The 22,418-nt window shown below is 35.7% G+C and overlaps 1 protein-coding gene across 1 annotated transcript; it reads left to right on the top strand.

Annotated features, from left to right (window-relative positions):
* Nucleotides 1-5: 5 nt before the first annotated feature.
* Nucleotides 6-4,453, top strand: LOC117134954 (mucin-5AC-like). Its single transcript, XM_033294580.1, has 5 exons — nucleotides 6-285; nucleotides 351-847; nucleotides 1,606-2,301; nucleotides 2,362-2,500; nucleotides 2,566-4,453. The coding sequence occupies exons 1-5, from the start codon at nucleotides 7-9 to the stop codon at nucleotides 2,650-2,652; spliced, it is 1,698 nt and encodes a 565-aa protein (XP_033150471.1). The 5' UTR covers nucleotide 6; the 3' UTR covers nucleotides 2,653-4,453.
* Nucleotides 4,454-22,418: the final 17,965 nt, after the last annotated feature.

The raw sequence follows: 22,418 nt of genomic DNA, 5'->3' as shown, positions 1-22,418 counted from the left end.
ACGACGATGATGATGACGATGACGACGTCTACGGCGACGACTACGCTAGCTACGAGCAGCAACAGCAGCAGCTCCAGCGGCAGACAAGCGGCAACAACAACAACAACGGCGACAACGACGACGACGGCGAGTCCAGCTCGCTGGTCGACTACTACAACAATCAGCAGCGGGAGCGCCACTACCAGCAGCGACGCCAAAGTCAACGTCAAGCCGCCGAGATTTATACCGCCGCCACCGCCACCTCGTCGTCTGCTGCTCACGCAAACAAATCTAAGCGCCAACAAGGTAATCCCAACTTCCAGCTCATGCCACTCTTCCCACTATACTCATTGCCTGATCTTTCATTGCAGCCACCTCCAAGAAAATCTGGCGCTACTGCTGACAGTGGCTGCTCGGCGGCTGTCGGCGACGTCGCCAGCGCTTTGCCCACAACCGTTATCGCGTCAAGGACAACGGCGGCGAGTATCAAAACCTCTGCAGCATCAGCGCCATCAGCTCTGCCGGCGCCGGCGCCGCCTCCTCCCGTCGCAATCCCAAAACGCCCATCGTCAACGATAATCGAGACCTGCCTGCTGGGGGCCGCAGCGCCGGCCGACTCCAGCACTTTATCAGCAACAGCCTCGAAGACAACAAAGCCGAGCCCAGCGAATGCGACCAGCAGCAGCAGCAGCAACAACAATCAGAGCAAGCCGAGCAGCCCAGCTGCAGTCGGAACGTCAACTACACCGCGCGCTGGCTGCGGCCTAAGCCCAAGGCTGGAAATGCGTCTGGCGCTCAATCACGACATACTCGGGGACGAGGACTTGATCTGCTACGAGCCTGGTCCAGATCTAACAACCATTCTGGGGTAGCTATCCAATCAATAGTTAGAATATTACACACTTGTTTGAAAAAGTATTTTGACAAGCAATTGGTAACTTCATTCACAAGACAACCCTCGGTTGATTTTCAAATGAAGAAAATCGCTAAAGAATAAAAACCCATAGCTAAATATTTAAATATAAAGTTAGAATCCAAAACCCTAAGAACCTTACCGTTTAAATAAGAGTGAAAAACTTACCGCTAATCAGAGGGTTAAAGTAGTGAGCTCTATACAAAATTATGCATATCGGCGAGCTCTCAAAGTCTTCAGCCATTGTCCGACTAAAAAAAGCTGAAGCTAGTCCCAGTTTTTAGTCCAACTTGACAGGCTCTTTCATTCTTAATGTAATCTCTATATCTATCTCTCGCTCTCTCTCTCTCTCTTTCTCAACATAAGAACATTTTTGTGAACTGCGAATATGGTAAATCGTTTCAATAGAACGAAAAACTCCTCATTTTTCTTTGAATGCATAAAGAATAGATTTTTTAAAAATGAAGTACCTTTTAATTTTCGCCGACTGATCGTCGAGGGAAAGGATAATATGATGCATTGGGGCCTTGCCTATTTATAAATAATAAGTATATGTACCTATGAAATATAAAGAATAGAGATATATAAAGAATAGACAATTTGTCTGTTTAGTGAACCGAATGCTTAGCGTTAATTGTTGCTCAACATGCTTTTAGCAAGGAGTGTAGATTATGTTTCGGTTCGTATCTTATATATTGGTTTACCTATTTTAGGCACGACCTCTCCACATTTCATCGTCTGACGGGTCGCGATTTATTGAGTCGTTCGGCCACGAACCGAGTGCAGCCAAAAGAGGCTGTCATATCGTACTCTCAACAACGCAACTCGAAGATGGACACGCCGACGGTGAATCGGCGTCCACGTCCGCTGCAGGCCGCAGGCAGCAGCGGACAGCAGCGCAGTCGGAGCAGCAGCAGCCACGGCAGTCCGCTCGCCGGGGCTGGTTCAGCTCGTGCCGTCGTCGGTCCACAACGCCCGCATCCAAGTCCAAATACATGGAACAGTTCTGCATCTGTGGCTCGAAACGGCGGCGGGAGCGCAAGCGGCGGCGACAGCAGCACAAGCTGCAGCTACAGCAGCGGCGGGAACAAATTAGGCGATCTGGAAATCTTAGCGAGACGCGAGAAGATATACTCCATGTCTCAATCGAGGAGTGGCTATCAAGTCAGGGCGACATCCGAGCTGAGGACGATGACGACGACGACGACGACGATGGCAACGAGACGAGGCTGTTTATCGAGCAGCGAACAGACGACGACGACGACGACAGCAGCAGTAGCAGCAGTCTCACTAACGAGGACGACGAGTACTACTTCGATGGATGTGGCAACATCCACAGCAACAACAACAACGACAACAACAATGACTGATGCGTGCCTTGAAACCGAAGCGGGCAAATCTAAACGTTTGTGAGTGCGACTGAAGTCCATTCTTCATTCTTTGATTAATTTCAAGTTTCTTCACCCTAGAATCAACTTTATCAAGCGCCGCAATTCTGAAATAAGCATTGCTGGCGAGCAGTCCCCCTCCATGAGCCAGAGCAGTCTGCTGCACACTCAAACGCCGGAACAGGCGGATTTGGCACCCATGTCGCCGCGCAAGGATAACGTAAGCTCGCTCTCTCTCTCTCTTTCGCTCTCGCTCTTTTTGCTAACAAAGTTTTGGGGTTGCAGGATAAACCGTCGCTCAATCGCCGCTTGTGGAAGCAAATCACCAAAAGACGACGCACCAATTCCGTATCCCAAATAGTTGCAGGCTAAGCTGAGTGCCTAGCAATTCCCGTTAATAGATGCATCTATCTTTCTCACTCACTCACTCACTCACTCGCTGCGCTGCAGCTGTGTGATATTTTGCCAGCTTAAAGCTTTCTTCACACGCACACACATACACACACACATACTAAGCTTGTTGTGATGTGTGTGTATGTGCGGCACTCGTAGGGCAGACAACGAGTTTACTCGTTGGTTTACACACACATTCGTTAGTTGAAATTCTTTGACTGTTTGTCTCGATGGAACTGTTCAAAATTCAAAACTTACTAAAGAACGTACATCAGACAAATCTAAATAGAAAACAGAAAACTGTAATACTTATGCTAAGTTTTTTTGATACTCGATACAAAAAGAACTTTGTAGCTAGAGCGTTTAAGATAAACTCGTTACTTGTATTTACGTCCAATTGCGTCCAATAAGTCCTCATAAGACTCCTGCCAATCGCGCTGGGCATGCCAAAGAAGCAAATCAAGTGCAAAAAACTGAAAAACACAGAACATTATGTTATAATGATATGAGTGGAACATGATTTTAGCCAAAACGAGACAACGAATACATTGAGCGATAATGAGAGGCAGAGCTTTAGCTATTATTGCTACTGGACAATTTGTGGACACACACACAGAGAGAGACACACACACACACACATAGAGACTTAAACACGACCATACACGAAATCCAGCCAAAATAGAACAGATTTAATAAATGGAAGTATAGCATATGTAATATGTTTGAAATTTTTAATACCCCTTATATAGCAAGTAATTTTTTCTTATTAAAAACAAAGCAAAATCAAATCAAAAATTTGTCCGCAATGCAAAAATTTTCTAAGTACCAAGTATAGTTAGTATAGTTCAAAAGCAAAACTAACTATATGATGGGTATTTGTAAGTCGAGCTCTCTCGACTGTAGTAGACGCTCTTATACTATAATTTAAGCAAGTTAGTATACTAGAGAGAGAAAGAGATAGCGTCAGTCAAATTAAATTGCATTCACACTAGTTAGCAGCTACTTAGTGTGGAACTTTATTTATTTTGCTATATCATTTAGCATTATTAATTAATAATGAGAATTGCCTTACGTATAGCATTGAACTATATACACTTATTGTATTTGTAATAATAGCAGTAGCTTTATACTTTAAACTTTATGGCACTTAGCAATTGTCATTTGTCCAGTTAGATAAAGAATTGTCGACAAAACGTTTTAAGAATTCCAATAAATAAATTCAATCTTCAACTATTTACAGCTTATATGCAAAGTATGCAAAGTATGCAAAGTATGCAAAATAATGCATTTTTTAGTAGTTTATTTCACATTGAAATTGTTGAAAAAGTAGTAGAAAGGCTAAGCAAAAACAAAATAACAACAACAATAACAGCCATGATTGATCAAGTACATTTATCAGCTTTAATAGAAATTCAAATATAGTATATATAAAATTTATATTTATAAGATACACACACACACACACACACACACACACAGATGAATAAACTTAATTACTTTAAATAGTTGTACTCATGAAACGACTATTTACAAGATCGAACTATTAGGCATTTATCAATTTTAATTACATACTACAACAACAAACAATACAAACAATATCCTATGGAGCCGATCTCTACCCCGTTATCGTCTCAGGGGCAAACGGCATATTAATATAATAATTAAATTGTCTTTTTTTTGTGCGCATTTCCAACAGAGCTGATCTCATAGGAAATTAATTTCTAAGTCAAGAAAGAATATTCAATAAATTTTACTTTGTAAAACACGCAAGAAATAAAATTTTAAATTACACACACACACACACACACACATGTAGGTTGAATATTTTATATAGATATACATACATATACTATAAACGAAAAATGTTTTTTTTTTTTTGGTCATTTATGCATTGGTCACATTGTACATTTAGATTAGCAATACAAATAACAAAACTTAGTAAAATGAATTTTCCTCTTGAAATTCAATAAAAGTTAAATTTAATTATTTGAACTAAAAAAATAAAATAAATCAAAAAACTAATGCAAGTGTTTGATTTTTATGCTGCAGTAGCAAAAGTAATTGCTATTGATTTATATAAATTACTGCATTGCATTTGTGCATCGTACATTATACTATACGATATAGTATTTGCACTAGTAGTTGTTGCTTTCTGGCTGCACAACGATCGCATCGTTGACTTTGAATGGCAAAACACAATGGCAAACGGCAAATTAATTGTAATGCCCAACCTTAGGCAACAACCGGCAGCGGCAGCAGCAATAAAAGTACAGATTACCCACACCCCACACACAGGCAAACACACCATGCCCATTTCCCACCACACACGCACACACTCTCCCATTGCAATTTCGCAGCCGCTGTGCGTGCAGTGGGAGCTCGTGCCTAAAGGGGAGCTCTCGCACACGTCGCGCTCTCTCTCTCTCTTTTTTACGCTCGCTCGCTGCTGCCGTCGCAGTAGCTGCTGCTGCTGCGTGGCCGTTTAGTGAGAGCGCAGCGCCGCCGCTTAGTTTCGGGCAGCTTGAAAGCTGTTGGCACAGCTGAGCGCTGTTCAGTTTGAAAACGAGGTTTCATGCCGTGCGGTCGATCAGCGCTAGTCGCAACTACAGAATCTCGTGTGGCCCAAAGAATTTCACGCAGTTTCGTGAGAGTGAGTGCATTTACATATATACATACATACACACACATGCATAGTGTGTGTGCGTGTGTGTGTTTGTGTAATTGTAAATATGCGCCTTGTGCATTGTTTATTTACATACATTATATGCCTACTATTTTTTTTTTTATTGTTTTTTTGTAAATTTTAATTGGCAGCATTTGTGTGCAATTGTGTCGTTTAGTTAATCATTTTTTGTTGTTTATTTATTTTTTGTTTTGTTTGCTCTTTGCCAAGTAAATAAATAAAAGGAAATTATTTAACTAAATAACTGCATAACAGACATACACATACATACATACATATGTGCAAAGGTATGTGTGTGCATGTGTATTTTTTCAACTGCATGTGAACTAACAGGAAGCAACGAGCAATTAAACAAACAAACGCTAGCGAAGACGCTGACGCAGACGTAGACGACGCAGTCGCTGTTAGAACGATGGAGCCCAAGACACTCGCTAATTGAGGTCGTCGCTAGTGGTAAGTGTAAAGCTTTGGGTTATTGTTCTAGCTGCTGCTGCCGCTGCTGCTGATGTTGTGCTATTGTCTGTTTCGCTTCAACATTGAAATTCACTTACAGCAGCAGCAGCGCAGCAGCAGCAGCAGAGCTCGTAAAGTGCGACTCAAAGGCGCAAGCAAAACGGTAAATAATGCCGGTATGATTGTGCGCTGGCAACGCCTGTGCGCCTAGGCACAGTGTGACAAATCAGTCAAATAAATTAGTCATATTTTTATTTTTTTTTGCATACATACGCATGTTTGCTTATAATAAATTAAAAACTACGCATGTCTTAGCCACAGTTTTCATAGCTTGCTAACCACTGTGCGCAACAAATGCAAAAAATTAAAATGACAGTTACTAGAGCTGCTGCTGCTGCAATCAAAACGCTACAAGACAGTGAAAGCAGCAACAGCAGCAACATCTTCAGCTGCAGATGCTGTGGCAAGAGCTTGTGCCACTCAATCAACTGACAAAACTCATCAGCAGCAGCAGCAGCAGCAACATTTTAGTTTTAGCCTCAATATAATTAGCCACAACGGAAATGCGCCACTTGATTTTAGAGCGTCCAAATAACTATAACTTTTGTTATTGTTGCTCTAGCTGTTGTAGCTTAACTGTTAATCTTTTTTGATTGCTTACTTAAGGTCAAAAGCTGCTAAACTGCATATTAAGTAATTTTCAACGAACCAAGACACACACACACACACACACATGCAAACTATCTAAGTTAGTTAGTGCGTTTGTCTACTTAGCGCATATTTCCTTTGCCCAATAATTCGCAGCAGCAACTTGGAAGCGTTAAAAAACGGCAAGTGCAAAAATAAAAAAAAAACAACACAAGTTTTTTTTTTCTTTTGTATTGCGAAAATTGATTAACATCAAACTGGTTGCCCCACCCCCCAGTCCCGCAGCCACTGCCGCTACAACTTGACACCACTAAGATGCTTAAATTTATTAAATTGCTGCTCAAATAAGTTTATTTTACTTTTCTTTTTTTTTTTGGTATTGTTGTTGTTTATTATTTTTAATTGAATAACGCATATGAAAAATCAAAAGCAGCAAGCATAATTTTAATGTTGAAGCTACAAAATTGAAGCCAACGACATCAGCTTTTATCTTTCATTCATTCATGTATTTTTTATATAATTTAAACTTTTTTTTGGCAACATTTCACTGATAAACTGGTTTGTCATTTTATTGAATTTTTTACATTTGCATTGCCAGCGAGCGAGAGAGAGAGAGAGAGAGAGAAAGAGAAAGAGGCAGCTTAAACTTATTGTTGTTGTCTAATATAATTTATATATACACAGCATTTCAATAACAAAACAATATATAACAAAGCTGCCTTAACCCAGGCGAGGCACATCTCAAGGTATTTGACCCAAGACAACTCACACATCTCCAGCTCGATCTTCTCAAGCTGTAGAACGACGCAAAATAAAAATATAAAAAAAAAATACTTTTCGGAGTTAGCTTTAAATGAGTTGTGCATAATATGCTGTATGCTAGCACCACTTATCCTCCCCATCATACTACAATAAACGGCCTCTGTAAATGAGAAAGAAGGAAGAGAAAGAGAGAGAGACGAGAGGCAGAGAGAGACACGCACACAGACATAATATTAATGAAAAATCAAGTAAGTTGCAATCTAGATCTAGTACTGATTAAGATATTAACTAACTAGTCACTTTAGCAAAAATCAATGTTAGCTCATAATATAAAAAATAAATCAATTATCAAAATAGCAACAAAGCAAAGAAACGAAATATGCAGTGGGGATTACAAAATAGCAAATATCTATAAGGCGCGTATGTATGTGTAACTATGTCAAGGACTCTATGCTAACAAACACACACACACTCAAACAAATTATTAAATAAAAGTTTAATAATAGAGCTTTAATAGAAAATCTAATGATAATAATTTTATTATTTAAAACTTTTAATGCTATGATAAAATACATAAGTTTTATCGAAATCTTTAATTTAGACTTTAGACTTAGAATTCTTTGTAGATTTCGAATTTGTTGCACAGTTCTCATTCAAACAAATCGAACAGTTTTATATATTGCAAGAGAGATCATTTTTAATTGTTAGATTTTTGTTCTTTGAATTCATTAATAACATTTCCTAGCAAAAGTTCTTTCAAACCAATGTAATTTATACGTTTTTGTTTGATGGGCGAGACTTTTACTATTAAATGCTCTTTGTCCATTCACCTGGTTGGGCAGACCGCATTCTCATTTCCCAAATACATTTCCCCATTCACATGTTTCATTCCCCACTCACTCACTTTCATTGGCCTGTCTCGCTCTCTCTCTCTTTCTCTCTTAAGCTTAGATCTGTGTTTGTTTTTTTTCCCTTCATTATTGAACCTTTCTAATTTACAGCGCGCGCTGTGATAACAACAGACATATTGAGTTTTCCACACAAGTTGCCACACACGCACACACATGTGTGTGTGTAACTGCAATTGGCAAGCATACGCTAATTAACTGGTTTTTGTTTTTTGTTACTGTTGTGATTATCTAAGTCAAGCAGCGAACTTGTTACAGAAATTCAATCGCCAGCTGCTTCTACAAATATTTATGCGTATATATTTATTTATCTACAAATATTATTTACTCACTTTCATAACAGTTTTGTTTTAAAACAGACGCACAGCTGGCAGCTGCAAAGGGGTCGTGTCAGTGGCAGGGGGACTGAGGCGTCAAATGTACGCACAATGGGGCAAGTTGCAACTCCAAACACTTTTAGACTTCTCTGCATTGTCTGAGAAGTCGCAACGCAGGCCACACAACAAAGCTAGTCATACATAATAATTAGAATCATACACACAGTTCTGCCTCTTGCCACACACACACACACATGTGTCTTTGTGTGTGTGTGAGTTCGCTGACTGTCAGTCCGACTGACTGTGACTTGGGACTGTTGTAAGCGTAGCTACCGAACTGCAAAATGAGCAGCAGCTGAGAGCGGCGAGCTTGGCGCTCATAATCACATGCCATAGCCAGAAGCAGAAGACATTGGACAGCATACACTGAGAGAAATATAAAAGTGCAAATTATGAGCATTAAATGTCAAATAAATGAAATAATAAAATATGCATTAATGTTTATATATAAAAATAATAAATTAATGAATTGAATTTGATTATTTTTTTTTTTAATACTTTAACCTGTCCACTTTTTTAATACTGTTGATAATACTTTTTTTATTATATTTTTCTGCTGATATTCTTTCACACATAGAAAAAAGAAATTAACTATTTATGCATATTATATTTGAAATTATTTTTATTAAGATATCTAATTATTATTTTGTTAATTCAAGTTGATAAGTCTTTTTAACAGCATATATAATTTTAATAATATCAATTTTATCTGATATTATTTAGTTAATTCGAGTTTATTAAATACTGTTAATAAGACTTTTTTATAGAATATATAAAAAAAATCAATTTTAGTATAATATTTAGATGACATTCTTTCAAAAATATAGAACAAATAATTACGCATATGTGGTTTTTATTAAATCATTTAAGTTCTTCGACTTTTTTAGCTTTTTTTTAGACTTTTAGCACATGAAATTAATTTTCTTTTAAAACCATTTAATGGCTCAACTATATTTTTTTTTTATAATATGCTTTAGCTTAAAACATTTGGTAATTTTACATGCTTTAAATTTTCTCTCAGTGTAAATAGCTCAACGGTCTTGCGCTCATTAAACATGGCTACGTTCATTCTAAGCAATTACGGCCAAGAATCAAAAAGTTTAAGAACCCCAGAGCCATTGGCTAAGCTAACGAAGCCAAAGCCAAAGCTTAAATGATTCTTTAGTTGATTTTGCTGTCTTTTGTTCGCTTTGTTGTTGTTGTTTTTGCTATTGTTGTTGTTGTTGTTTGGCTTTGATTAGAAAGCAAAGTGCCCAAAACGTTACAGCGACTGATTGTCGATTGAGACAAGATTAGTGCGATCCAAGTGTGTCCCACTGTACACGAATACAGTGGGCACTAAGTTCGTTTTGTCAGCTGTCTGGGCTGCGATTAATCAGCGCTCAGTCAAATTGAATTCCGTGCCATGGATCGCTCAACAAAAGACGACAAATTAACGTGTTTTTAATTGGACAAACGGACGGACAGACGGACGGACACGAGGCGAGCTCTAAAAGTAACAGCTAAAAGCTAAAAGCCAACAGCGAAACATCAAAACTTGCCACGACAGCAGCAACAGCAACAGACAGAAGCAACAACAACAACAACAACAACAATGGGCAATTGTCATGTAAAGTCATTGAACTTAACAAAACACGTCGAGGTATGCGTCAAGTTAATTATGTTAAACGTTGCACGACCAAACGCCAAGACCGATGTGGACACAAATATTTTATTAAGAAATTTCCAAATTAAGATTCAATATAAATGAATATGGCAATAAAATGTTTTTACAAATTCGAGACTGCAACTACGACCTTGACAAGGGCACACACAGTGTCTCATAAACATGTCAACCAACACACACACACAAACCGGTTCGAACAACAACAAAAATGTCACCTAAGCGTTCAGTTGATATTTAAGTCGCAATGAACGCTTCAAAGATTTTCCAAGCAAATATTAAACACGTGCCCCAACCAGCTCCCCGCCCAACCCACCAGCTGCCATAGCAGAGAGTGTGAAAAATATGTAAATGCTCTCATTACGTGTGAGAAGCCATCCGGACTACAAGTTTACAATTTAGAGCGGAGAGCTGAGCTGAGATCTACTTAAAGGCGAGTTCAAGTGCAAAGTGAAAAGCGCCGCGTTCAAGTTGAGCTCAATAGACAGAACAGAATGTGCTGCTACTAATATTCTATTGGAAAATAGTAGTAGCAATAGCAGTAGTATTATTAGTAGTAATAGTAGAATTTATAGTAGTATAAATAGTTGTGGTATTAGTAGAAGTAATAGCAGTATTTTTAGTGGTAGTAATAGTAGTAGTAATAGTAGTAGTATTAGTAGAAGTAATATCAGTAGTATAAGTAGTAGTAACAGTAAAAATAGTACAAGTAGTATTATTAGTAGAAGTAATAATAGTAGTAGTATTAGTAATATAAGTAATAATAGTAGTAGTATTAGTAGTAGTAATAGTAGAAGCAATAGTAGTAGTATTAGTAGTAGTAATAGTAGAAGTAATAGTAGAAGCAATAGTAGTAGTATTAGTAGGTAGTTAATAGTAGGTAATATAGTAGTATTAGTAGTAGTAATAGTAGAAGTAATAGTAGTAGTATTAGTAGTAGAAGTAATAATAGTAGTAGTAATAGTAGAAGCAATAGTAGTAGTATTAGTAGAAGTAATAGCAGTTGTATTAATAGTACTAATAGTAGAAATAGTACAACTAGTATTAGTAGTAGTAACAGTCGCAATATTATTAGTAGAAGAATTAGTAGAAGAAATAGTAATAGTTGAAGTAATAGTAGTAGTGGTATTAGTAGTAGTAATAGTAGAAGTAATAATATAGTAATAGTAGTAATAACAGTAGTAATAGTAGAAGTAATTATAGTAGTTGCAATGCTGGTAGTAAAATTAGTAATAATAGTAGTATCAATAGTAGTAGTAATAGTATAGAAATAAAAATAAATAGCTACATTCCTGAGAACGATTTAACAGAATTTTGATAACAATTTAGTTAAAATAATAGAAAATATGAAACTGAAAACTCTATTTAAATTCAGTAAATTCAAAAATTTCATTATTTATGTTTTTCTTAAAATATGTATTTAAAGACAATATGAAGATCGGACTAAACTCGCATAGACTCTACGTTGTGCTCTTTGAGATATTAAAGCAAAAGAAAATTGTAGCAATAAAATATTGCTTAAAAAACTTACTATTGAAATAATTTTATTGCTCAATTAAACTCACAATTGAACTATTTACGATGAGCACTAAAAATGTAATCTCTTTCGAAATTTAATACACGCTCATAAAAGTTAAACGCTTTGGTTACAATTCTGTGCATAACTATGTTGACTAAATAATCATTACGATTAAAAGGCGATTTGCTTTCTCCTAAACAGAAAAGTTGTATATAAAATAATAAATTAAAAATAAATCAAATATTACAAAATAATATAAAATGTAAAAGCTGCATATTTATTTTGAATTTAATTTAGCTGAAAACAGTTTTAAAAATTGAATTGGAATTTTATATGATTGCGTTTTATAAATTTGTGTGTATTTATAAAATAGAACTTTGAGCCCATATATTATGTTAATACATTTGAAAGCCTTCAATTAACAATTCGCTTAAATGCTACACAAAATTTCGATCAGTATCTCGTTTTTGGAAAATATGGCACAACTGTGGGGGGTTTTGGGTTTAGGTCAGGTATGTATAGCTGCCACCCAAGCGTATGTTTGTATCTGTATCTGTTGGATATTTGTTTTGTATTTTGTGTAATTTATTTTGGTTTTTAGTTTTTAGTTTTGCTGCTCTGCCAGCCGTGTCGCGAGCGTTGATTTCTTTTGTTGATCGCTTGCATAATTTTTGCCATTTGGTTTTGTTTATAATCGCTGAGCTGTTGTTGTTGTTGTTTTTATTTCTGCGCAGAGTTTTGATTTGTATTATTACTTAATTGCTTTGAACCTGAAAAACGGCTAAGCGCATATATTAAAAAATATAAAACAAGCAACAATCAACAACAACAACACCAACCCACCACCCAAAATATTGTTGACCGCGCTCTGCATATTTTAAATTTCAATTTACATAAGTTGTGTGTGTGTAAATTCTTGTTTTTTTTTTAACACGCGCCCCAGCTCAGCTCAGCAGAAAAAAAAAGCCAAAAAGCTTCCAATTTGTCTTCATTGTCACCCGAAAACAAAAAAAGGCGCTGACATTGAAAATCGAGAAGCAGCACATCAAAACAGAAAAGCCAACAAAGCAGCGACACATAGCGAGATAGAAAGAAAAGAAAAGCAACATTTGCAACCCAAAATGAAATGTGAGCAGCATTCACATTGAGGCAAATGGGTCACTGAGCTTCCAAAAATGTTGGGCAAGGGCCACAAGACGTGCCTGAAATATCCGTCAGATGTGACCGAAAACTAAAGAAATAAATAATCAAATTGTATAATCCCAAGCCCCCAACTACGTGATTCGAACTATAAGTGTGTTAATGCGAAAGAAGAAGAATAACTTAGAACTCGCTGACAGAAGAGTACAATAAAAAAAAGATATTTTATTAAATTATTGAACAAAAATTCATGAAATCTTTTATTGAAATTATTCAAAAAATAAGCAGATGTTTCACGTTAGAAAATTAAATCAAACATTAAAAAAAATTTAGATTTTTAAAATAATTAAATAAAATTATTAAAAACAGCAAGCTTTTTTTTTTTAATTATCCACGTTTAAATACTTAAATCAAATTATTAAATCACATTCAGTTGTTTTTTTTTATAAGCACGATGAAATCTTAAAATTAAATTATTAAAAAAAATTTCAAATATTTTATTTTTAAAAATCTACATTGAAATCTTTAAATTAAAATTTTAAAAACAAATTTAGATTTTTTTATTTAAATATATGCATTGAATTCCTTAAATCAAATTATTAAAAAATAAAGCTGATGTTTTTTCTTAAAGATCTACTTTGAAATAACTAAAAAAAATTTTAAAAATATCAAATGTATTTTTTTTTAAATATACACATTGAAATCTTTAAGTGCTGCTTGAGAAATATTTTTTTTATTAGCTACGCATCAAATAAATGTTTTTTAAATACATATATCTTAAGCTTTTACCTCAAGCTTAGGCTACCTTTGGGGTTTTTTCCAAGTAACTTACATTTTAAATTAGATTAAACTAAATAACGCTTGAATAATTTATTTACAAATAGCTGTAGCTCCAACATGTTTAGTTAAATATATGCTTAAGCATTAGGCAACTGCCCTTTGGTTAGTTTGATTAGTTTTAGTTTGTTGTGAACAAAATGTCTTCATTAGCTCGAGACTAATGAATCCTTTTGATGATCGTTTTCGAACTCAACTAATGCCAATTAGATTTAATGGTTTTTTACTTGTAGCTGAAGCTTTGAGGCGTTGGGCAAGGCTCGGCGACGTGATTGAAATACTTTGAACACTTTGAAGACGCGCCCAAAACATTATTTGGGCCATTGTATAATATATATATATATATATATATTTCTTTTTTTGGTATTAGAGTCAGCGGCTGTTAATGAGCAAATCGCATACGTGACATGGCTAAATTATATATGCGGCAGAGATTTATATAAGTGAAGTTTTGAGGAGAGTGCGGAGGGTACAAATTCCAGTTGGCGAATTCCATTAGCCAAATAGTCAAACGGCTCCAGTCATGCGGCTTTGCGTGTGTGTTGCAAGTGCTTCCTGCTTTGCAAACAGAAACAGAAACACAACATGCAACACGCACTGGACACCGACACAGTCAAGCGTTAGAGTTTGTGATAGATACAGTTAAAGACAGTTAGAGAGGAGGAGGACAGTTAGTTGCTTTTAATCGATAAGTTTTGATGCTTTCGAATTGCATTTTATTCGTATTTTGAGTATAGAGCATAAAGTTTTATAGATTTATTAAAAGCATCAAGTTTAATGGTATCAGGACTAAGGTAAGGAGGTATTTTGGGTATTTTTTAATCGATCGCTAGGCACAAACTTTTTTCTTACTTAGCATATTCTTAAACTAGACTAAGACTGATCAAAATAAAACTCTTTCATCCCTTCAGCTGAACTTTTTTCTTGAGTCCAGAAACAAATTTATGTTTATCTTTAGTGGATAAAATTATCGCTTCACTCCTATGGCTTTCTAGCTTTTTTTCAAAGGTTTAGAAGTGTTGGCAACTTACAGATGTTAAGCTAAATTCTGAGTAAAAATAAACTAGCCGCTACTTAATCCCACAACTTGGGTGCCAAGTATATGAAATAATAATTATTTTAATATTATGCAAGCTTGATTTTTATTTGATTTCAAATATTGATTTTCCCACGCTTAGAAAACATCCAGAGAATAAATAAGCTTGAAATACGAATGCATTTATAATTAGAATATATTATTAAAATATGCTAGATTTCAGGCTATAAACTATTTGCAAATATTATATAAAATTTATAAGCTATTTAATTTTCAAAATATGCTAGATCTGGCTTGAAATTAGCTAAGCTGGCAATACTGACTGACTGAATATTTCAAATACTTTCATTTCCGAATAAATCGGACGGTACGAGCTCGAAGCTGATTATTCGTAGTTGAGTCTTCGATAATTTTGCAGCATCGCCTAAGCGATTTGTATTTTTAGTTGACCAGCACTAATGTGTGTGTGTGTGTGTGTGTGTGTGTGTGTGTGTGTGTGTGTGTGGCAAAGAGAGAGTGAGGCAGCCAGCGAGCCAGACGGACTTGCCCCCTTGCAACTTGTTTGGCCAGTCTTTACTCAATTTTGGGGCAGAAAGTAAAACTCACAGGCTTTTAGCTTTAGCTTTAGCTTTAGCTTTAGCTTTAGCTTTAACTGCAGTTGCAGTTGCAGTCGCAGCTGTTTTTTGGGGCCTGGGGACAGCTGCAGGTGACATACATTTTGTAGCTACAACAAGCAACGCTTGTGTGCCTTTTTTTATTTCGGCGGCATGTCCTAAAATAATTTTACTTTTTCTTGCTTGGCTACTTTCTCTGCTTTGGCCAACAACAACAAAAGCAACAGCAGCAGCAGCAATGTCAAGTAAGGCCAGAAAACATGTTGATGATCGGCCTGCAGGTTTTTCTAGTTAGCATTTAGCACTTTCAGTCACACCCCTCCCCACTCAACTCTTTGGCCCATATACAACATTCAAGGTCAGCCAGACAGCAATTTGCTGCGTTTTCTGCGTTTTCTCAGCAGCTGTCAGCTGAACTGGCTTAAATACAATTGACCAAAACAATTTATGGCCACACAACTTCTTCTGACAATAACAAATCGCCACAAATCCGTTTTGCAGTCAATGACATTTCAGCGATTGCGACTGCGACGCCAACGGCGACTGCAACTGCGAACTTCAGTCAGTGAAATGCGACACCCAAAATAAAATAAAATAAAAGAAATAAAGTCATATCAGGTGTATGATATGTAAGGTAATTGATAGCACCAGACCAACTGACCGCAGCACTCTCGTATGCATTTCTTCTAGTTCCGCTGTCAAATTACAGGCGAGAAACTCTGGAAACTCTTACTCTACTTTTAGAAGAATTTCCGACTTCGTCTTGCTTCGTGCGTTTTGCTTTTTAGCTTTGTATTAGGTCAGTTTGGAGTGGTAAAAGTTTTTTGTTTCATTGGCGCAGCTACAAAATAATTTATTAAATAAAAAATTGCAAACTAAAAAATGAACATAACTTATTCGTTATCATTTTATATGAAATTATTAAACAAACAAAAATTCTTTTTAAGTGAAACTGAAGGCAAATGCAAAACACCCCAAAAATTTAGACGCAAAACTCACATAAATTTTAATTCACAAGGGTTTTTATTAATTTTTTTTTTTTGACTAAAGATAAAAAAAATAAAAATTAGGTACAAAAAATCTAAAGCGAAGCCTTAAAATGCAGAGAATTTTAAGTCACACAAATGTGTAAAGTAACTCTTAAACACAATCAATTGTTGGTCTTTATTTATATTTTATTCAACTTTGGTTTGGATTGGATTAAAAATGATTGGATCAAAAATTGAAATGAAATATAATTGAATGGGCTTTACACAAAATGCAGCAAATTCCTATTTACCCAACCTTATTGAGTACCTTACAAAATTTGAATATAACCCAAAACCTGCCACTCTAATAAAGATAAAAAAATTACACTTCCTAATACACAAATTAGTAATTAAAGATCAAATTAGTTGTGTATAAAGCAAGTACTATTTTAATTCTATTTATTATATTTATTTATTTTAAAAAAAATTCATAAATTCGTATTCAACTTTAGGTATTTTATGCAAGTTTGGCTTACTGTCCAGTTAAATTTCAACATAATCTGCAATTAAGTCATTAGAATTCAATAGAAAGAAAAGCAACACACGTGGAAATTGTAACTTAAATTTGTATTTGAATTTGAGTTTTGAGGTGCAGTTTGTTGTCTAAGAATGTTTTGGTTTTGGTAGTAGGTCATAGCTTAGCCAAGCGGCATTGCTAATTGTTGTTTGCTTTGCGCATTGGTATGCAAAAAAAAAAAAAAAATAGAAATAAATGCATGTTAAATTGCAGCTGGGCCTGCTCATTCAGTTGTCCATTTTCATTAATAAACTTGGCGCTGGGCAACACCCACCCAGCCCCAAGCTCACACACACACACACACACACAAACAGAGACAAAAACAGTTAACAGCAACTGCAATTGTAATTGTTATTGTTTTTTGGGCTTGCTCTGTTGCCACCAAGGTGAGCCGCATTTGGCCAAATGAGTGTCGGCCAAATGAGTTTTAGCCACCCCGAAAGCAACAAAAGTGACCAAATCAAGCCAAACAGAATTCGAATTCGAATTCAAATGCATTTTTCTATATACACAGCTTTTGACAATGCACAGCAAACAAAAGCTAAAGTGACAGCTGGAGATGCAGATACAGATACAGCTACAGATACAGATACAGATACAAAAGCTACAGAGCAAACAATGAAATGGAAATTCATTCGGCTTTAGAGTTTGCATAATGCTTAATTGTATTAATTAGAAACTGCTTAACAATTAAATGTTTGCTAAGTCTAAATAAGCTTTAAATAATTTATTGTTTATTATTAAAACAATTTGATAACAAATAAAAAATAATTAAAATAAAAGAGTTTTAAGCGTTTGTTGAAAAATTTGCTGAATATTTTTTAATAATGCGTCTGAATTAACTTTTTTTCGAAATTAAGATTTTGATGCAAAAGTCGGCTAAGCATAATTTTCTAATGATTCACTATAGTTATAAAGTTATAATGACTTTGTTCAGGACAAACTTGAAATAAATCAGAATATGCGCTTTACTCCTAAATTTTATTCTTTGACTTACGATAATTTGTCGATATTTAGATAGTTTAGTATTTTTTAAATGGCTATAATGAAATTGGCAAACTGTCAGATCGATCGACTTATTTTGTTCTTTTGACATGGGATTTGGAAATCATTGTAATTGTCCACCCTAAATCTAAACAAGAGATAACTACAGTGCACGCGCTCAAAAGAGAAATCGATATATTCTGAATATGCGCACAAAAGAGATAACAGATCGATATATGCTCAAAATAAATCTATTAATTCTTCTCTATCGAGCTCTGCATCAATTCGTACCCAGAGTTGCTTATTATAGATATTATCTATTAGATATATCTAAGGCAATAGTCAGCAAACTACAATTAGATTAATTGTCAAGAGATCAAAGAAATCGATTTATTCTTCTCTATCTATATATTCTATATCCTATATATTATCTATTAGATATATCTAACTAATTTATATGTCAGCAAACTACAATTAGATTATTTATTTAATTCTTGGAAGTTGTAAATCAGTCATTCTTTTTGCGCTGTGTATAGAGCAATGGCAATTGTTATAGCTAAAGATATAGATATAGATACAGATAGTTGTGACGGCAATTGTTTAACTTGGCAACCGGTTGCACTCGTAAGTAACCAAAACTGAGTCGGAGCTGAGTCGGCAGCTCGCACTTGCGATTGTAATTAAAAAGCGCGGCCAGGCAAAGCCAGAGCCAAAACGAGATGCGAGATGCGGACAGACCCAAGGCGATGGCGACGGCGATGGCGATGGCTCATCTATGTGTGGGGAGCTTGATCAAATGCAATGCAATCGGTTCGCTTTATGGATGGGCTTGGGATTGAAACCAAAATGAATTGTAGCTGAAGCGATTCAATTGAGTGTGTGTGTGTGTGTGTGCGCGGCACTTGTCGACAATTTCCTGTCATTAGTTTTGCTGCATGTCAAGGTTGTTTGGCAAGCCCAAGCAGCCGAGCCAAGCAGCCAACGACCATGAGTGGCATCTTTGAGAGATGTGCCTTGCACAATTGCAACTGAAGCTGTGTAGCTGTAGCTGCTGCAACTTGTTGTATCTCAATCAACGAAACTGTCGCTGCCACAAACGGCAAGCGCTTTAAACGTCTTTTTTTTGTTCATTAATAATTGTTGCTGTTGCTGTTGTTGTCTTTCAAATGAAAAACAGCCAAGCCAGTTATTATCCAAGCTGCAACTTTTTGCTGCATATCTTTTTCCACTTGTAGACGCGCTCTTCACTTTCTTCTGCTGCTGCTGTTGCTGTTGCTGTTGCATATATCAAAAGCTAGAGGTGGGGCCAACGAAAACCGGCAACACTTTTATGTGTTGCTGTTGTTGTTGTCGCACATTGCAATGTGGAAAATGTGTGCGCGCTCTAACAAATTTATGAGCGCCACTTGCAATTGCTGCAGTTGCAACAGTTGCAACACCAGTTCAGCAGCCACAAGGAGCAGCAGAGTCAGTAAGGGGCGGGGTGGTGGGGGGGTCAGCAACAGGTTGTGGCTGCCACACGTTGTTGCATTTATATTTTGGGGCGACATATGCAGCACACACTTGGAATTTCGGAATTCGGAATTCAGCGTTCGCAGCTGTGCCAACTGCCCAGTTGCTGCTGCAGTTGATTGCTGTTAGACAGAGACAGCCATAGAGCGCTAACAATTGCGTGTTAGAAGAGAGAGTTGCTTTTTTTTTCTTCATTCATTTATTTATTTGAAACGCGTTAGCAATTGTTATAGCGATCACATGATTGTCTTTAAATACGCAGTTAACAAAGTAAAAATGAAAAGATTGTTACACTACTTAATTGTTATTGAAAATGAAAATGAAAACATAACTTCAGCTCCAGCTGCAGAGTTAGCAGCAGCTACAAGTGAGAGTGAGAGTTGATGAGAGACTTGGGCAGAGAGCAGTGAGAGCGTCATAAATTTCAAGTGAAAGATTTGAAATCAATTATCAAAATTTGATTGTTAAAAGTAGAAATTATTCAATTATTCGTCTAAATAAATAAATACATAGCTGAACTGCTTTTCCATTCATAACCAATTGCAAATTAACACATTTCTTTAATATTTACGTTTTTTAAAGCAGTGCTGTATTATTTTTAAATTAAATCAGCTTGAATATTCAAAATTATTAATTTATGCCTTTCTGCACTTAAAAATTTAATTCTTAAGTAAAAATAATACATATAAAATTGCTTGTTCGATAATTTATCATTTTTATATAAACTGAATAAAAGTAATAATATTTTTTTAATTAGTCGCAAAGTACAAAATTGTTAAGATTTCAATTCTTTACAATTTTTGCTGGATCAACTTAAATATTAAAATATATTAATTTATGATTTTTATTTCCATAATTAATTCTTAAGTAAAAATTACTTATACATTTGTTTTTTCGATATTTTATAATAAATATGTAAGCTAAATAAAAGTTATAATATTTTAATAATTATTCGTAAGGCTTGAAAATTGTTAAGATTTTACATTTATACAATATTTAAGTGTATTGCTTTAAAATTTTTGCTAGATCAACTTAAATATTAAAAAATATTAATTTCTGCGTATTATTTTCACTTTAATAATAAATTTGAAGTTGAAATATAAATAAATATTATTTGCTATATATATATTTATATGTAACCAAATCGACAATTTTATACTAATACAAATTAAAAATTATGCAAGTAAAAAAAGTAAAAATATATTTTAGTTATACGCAACGCTTTAAATTGTGAAGCTGCTTAATCGACTAAATAGCAGTAAATATAATATAAAATAATTAAATTTATAGCGTTTTTCAAAGAAAATGCTTCAAACATATTTAAAAAAAAATTACGCCTAATTGTTTGAGCGTTTGGAACGCTTTTGGCAGCGTTCACTGTAGCTGAAACTTCAGTTTCGACAACAACAACACACCAGACTTAATCTATTGCTAACAATTACAAAGTGTTTGGCTAATTGTTTATGTACATTGTGTCGCTGTCTCAAGTTCTAGCCGTAGATCAAGTGATCAAAGGCCACTCGACGATGATAACGATGCAACAATGCATACAAATTGTTTGCAGTGAGCAGTCAGTGCATATGTAATCGTATATATACATATATATGGATATATAGTAGACACTTGCATTCGAAGGTAATTGGAAACCGAAACTGTCATGCAAAAGTTTTCACTGCGTTGAGCGCTGAGCGCTGAGAGACTTGAGAACTGAGCTCAGTTCAGCTCTCTGCCCTGGCCCGGCCTGGCCTGGCCTGCAATTGACCCAATTCTTGACTTGACGTTGTTTTTGTTATTTTCTCAGCGAGTCATTAAGGCTGACATAGATGTTGTTGCTGTTGTTGTTGCAGCATCATTTGGGGCGTGTTGTTGGGGCTACTAGGGCGCACACTTGTTGGCATTGATTGAAGCCTAATTAAACTAATAGACGTTAGTTAATTTAGTCTAGAGCAGCAACTGCAAGCAGCTGTTGGCCCTTAAGGCGTGGCGCTGCCTCAATAATGTTAAGGAAAGGCAAAAATAAATGTAGAAATCTTTCTATGCCCAACAACAATAACCAGCATGATCATAACTAACATTACGCTGATCATATGTTTTTTTTTTTTTTGCCGAATTTGCTGTGGTAAAACTTGTTTATGTTATTTTTCAGCTGTTTTTATTTTATATATATAACTTTTTGCTTTGCGGAATGACTTGTGCTACTTTTGTTGTTGTTGTTGTTGTTGTTGTTGCGTACAACAAAAAGAATGCTCGTAAACGGGGTCACAAGTACAAGCCAAGACTTGAGTTTTTTTTTTTTGCTTTTGCTTTTCAAGCAAGTGAAATGTTTTGTTTGCTTTTGCCACTCGATTGTTGACTTTTTGCATATTTTGTGTAGCCAACAAACTGTTAATTGTACTTGCTTATGTAGTTACCAACCAACCACCCACCCACCCAACCGCCCAAAGCGTTATTCTATGTTAAGGTTGAGGTTATCAGCGCCTCGATACGTGCCAAAGTACACAAATATCAAAGCAAAGCAAAGACAAGGACAGCCAACAGACAAAACAGTTGATGAAGCAGCAGGTGAAAGAGCTGCCACAAGTGTGGGTTGGTGGTTGGGGGTAATTGTGTGGCCCTTGGCGCATTTTGATGCATTGCTTACAACTCATGGCTAAAGCGCTGGCCCCCCATCCATTCAACTTCTACATCATCATCATCATCAGTCGAGAATTTCATTTATGTTTACACTACTATTAAGTGTTTGCTTTTGTTTTTAAGCTTTTTATTGTTGTTGTTTTTTGATAAGCATATTATCGTTCGCTCCGATTTGCGTCGCTAATTCTTGGAGTAAAACAAGCCTTAAGTGATCTAGATACGCAGCACTCAATCTTAGATTGTTTATAGCAACAAAAAAAAAAAAAACAAACGAATTTTAATGATAAGCTGTTTGCATTGCCAGCTATTTATTTAATTGTTATATAACATTGATTGCTAATAGTGTAAAGCGGCTAAAACAGTTGTCAATTAAGCCAATGCCAATGCAGCAAACTCTTTGCTTAAATTTAGTCAGTCAATTTAATTTAAT

The sequence above is a fragment of the Drosophila busckii genome, chromosome X (genome assembly GCF_011750605.1).
Source record: "Drosophila busckii strain San Diego stock center, stock number 13000-0081.31 chromosome X, ASM1175060v1, whole genome shotgun sequence".
In the NCBI taxonomy this organism is placed as follows: Eukaryota; Metazoa; Arthropoda; class Insecta; order Diptera; family Drosophilidae; genus Drosophila; species Drosophila busckii.
This window is presented reverse-complemented; position numbering and strand designations above follow the sequence as displayed.

Bases quoted from the DNA above. Each gene is read 5' to 3' on its own strand.
- LOC117134954 (XM_033294580.1), top strand. From the start codon at position 7: ATGATGATGACGATGACGACGTCTACGGCGACGACTACGCTAGCTACG. The intron at 286-350 runs GTAATCCCAACT...CTTTCATTGCAG, and splicing joins CAAATCTAAGCGCCAACAAG to CCACCTCCAAGAAAATCTGG. The intron at 2,302-2,361 runs GTGAGTGCGACT...TCTTCACCCTAG, and splicing joins GCGGGCAAATCTAAACGTTT to AATCAACTTTATCAAGCGCC.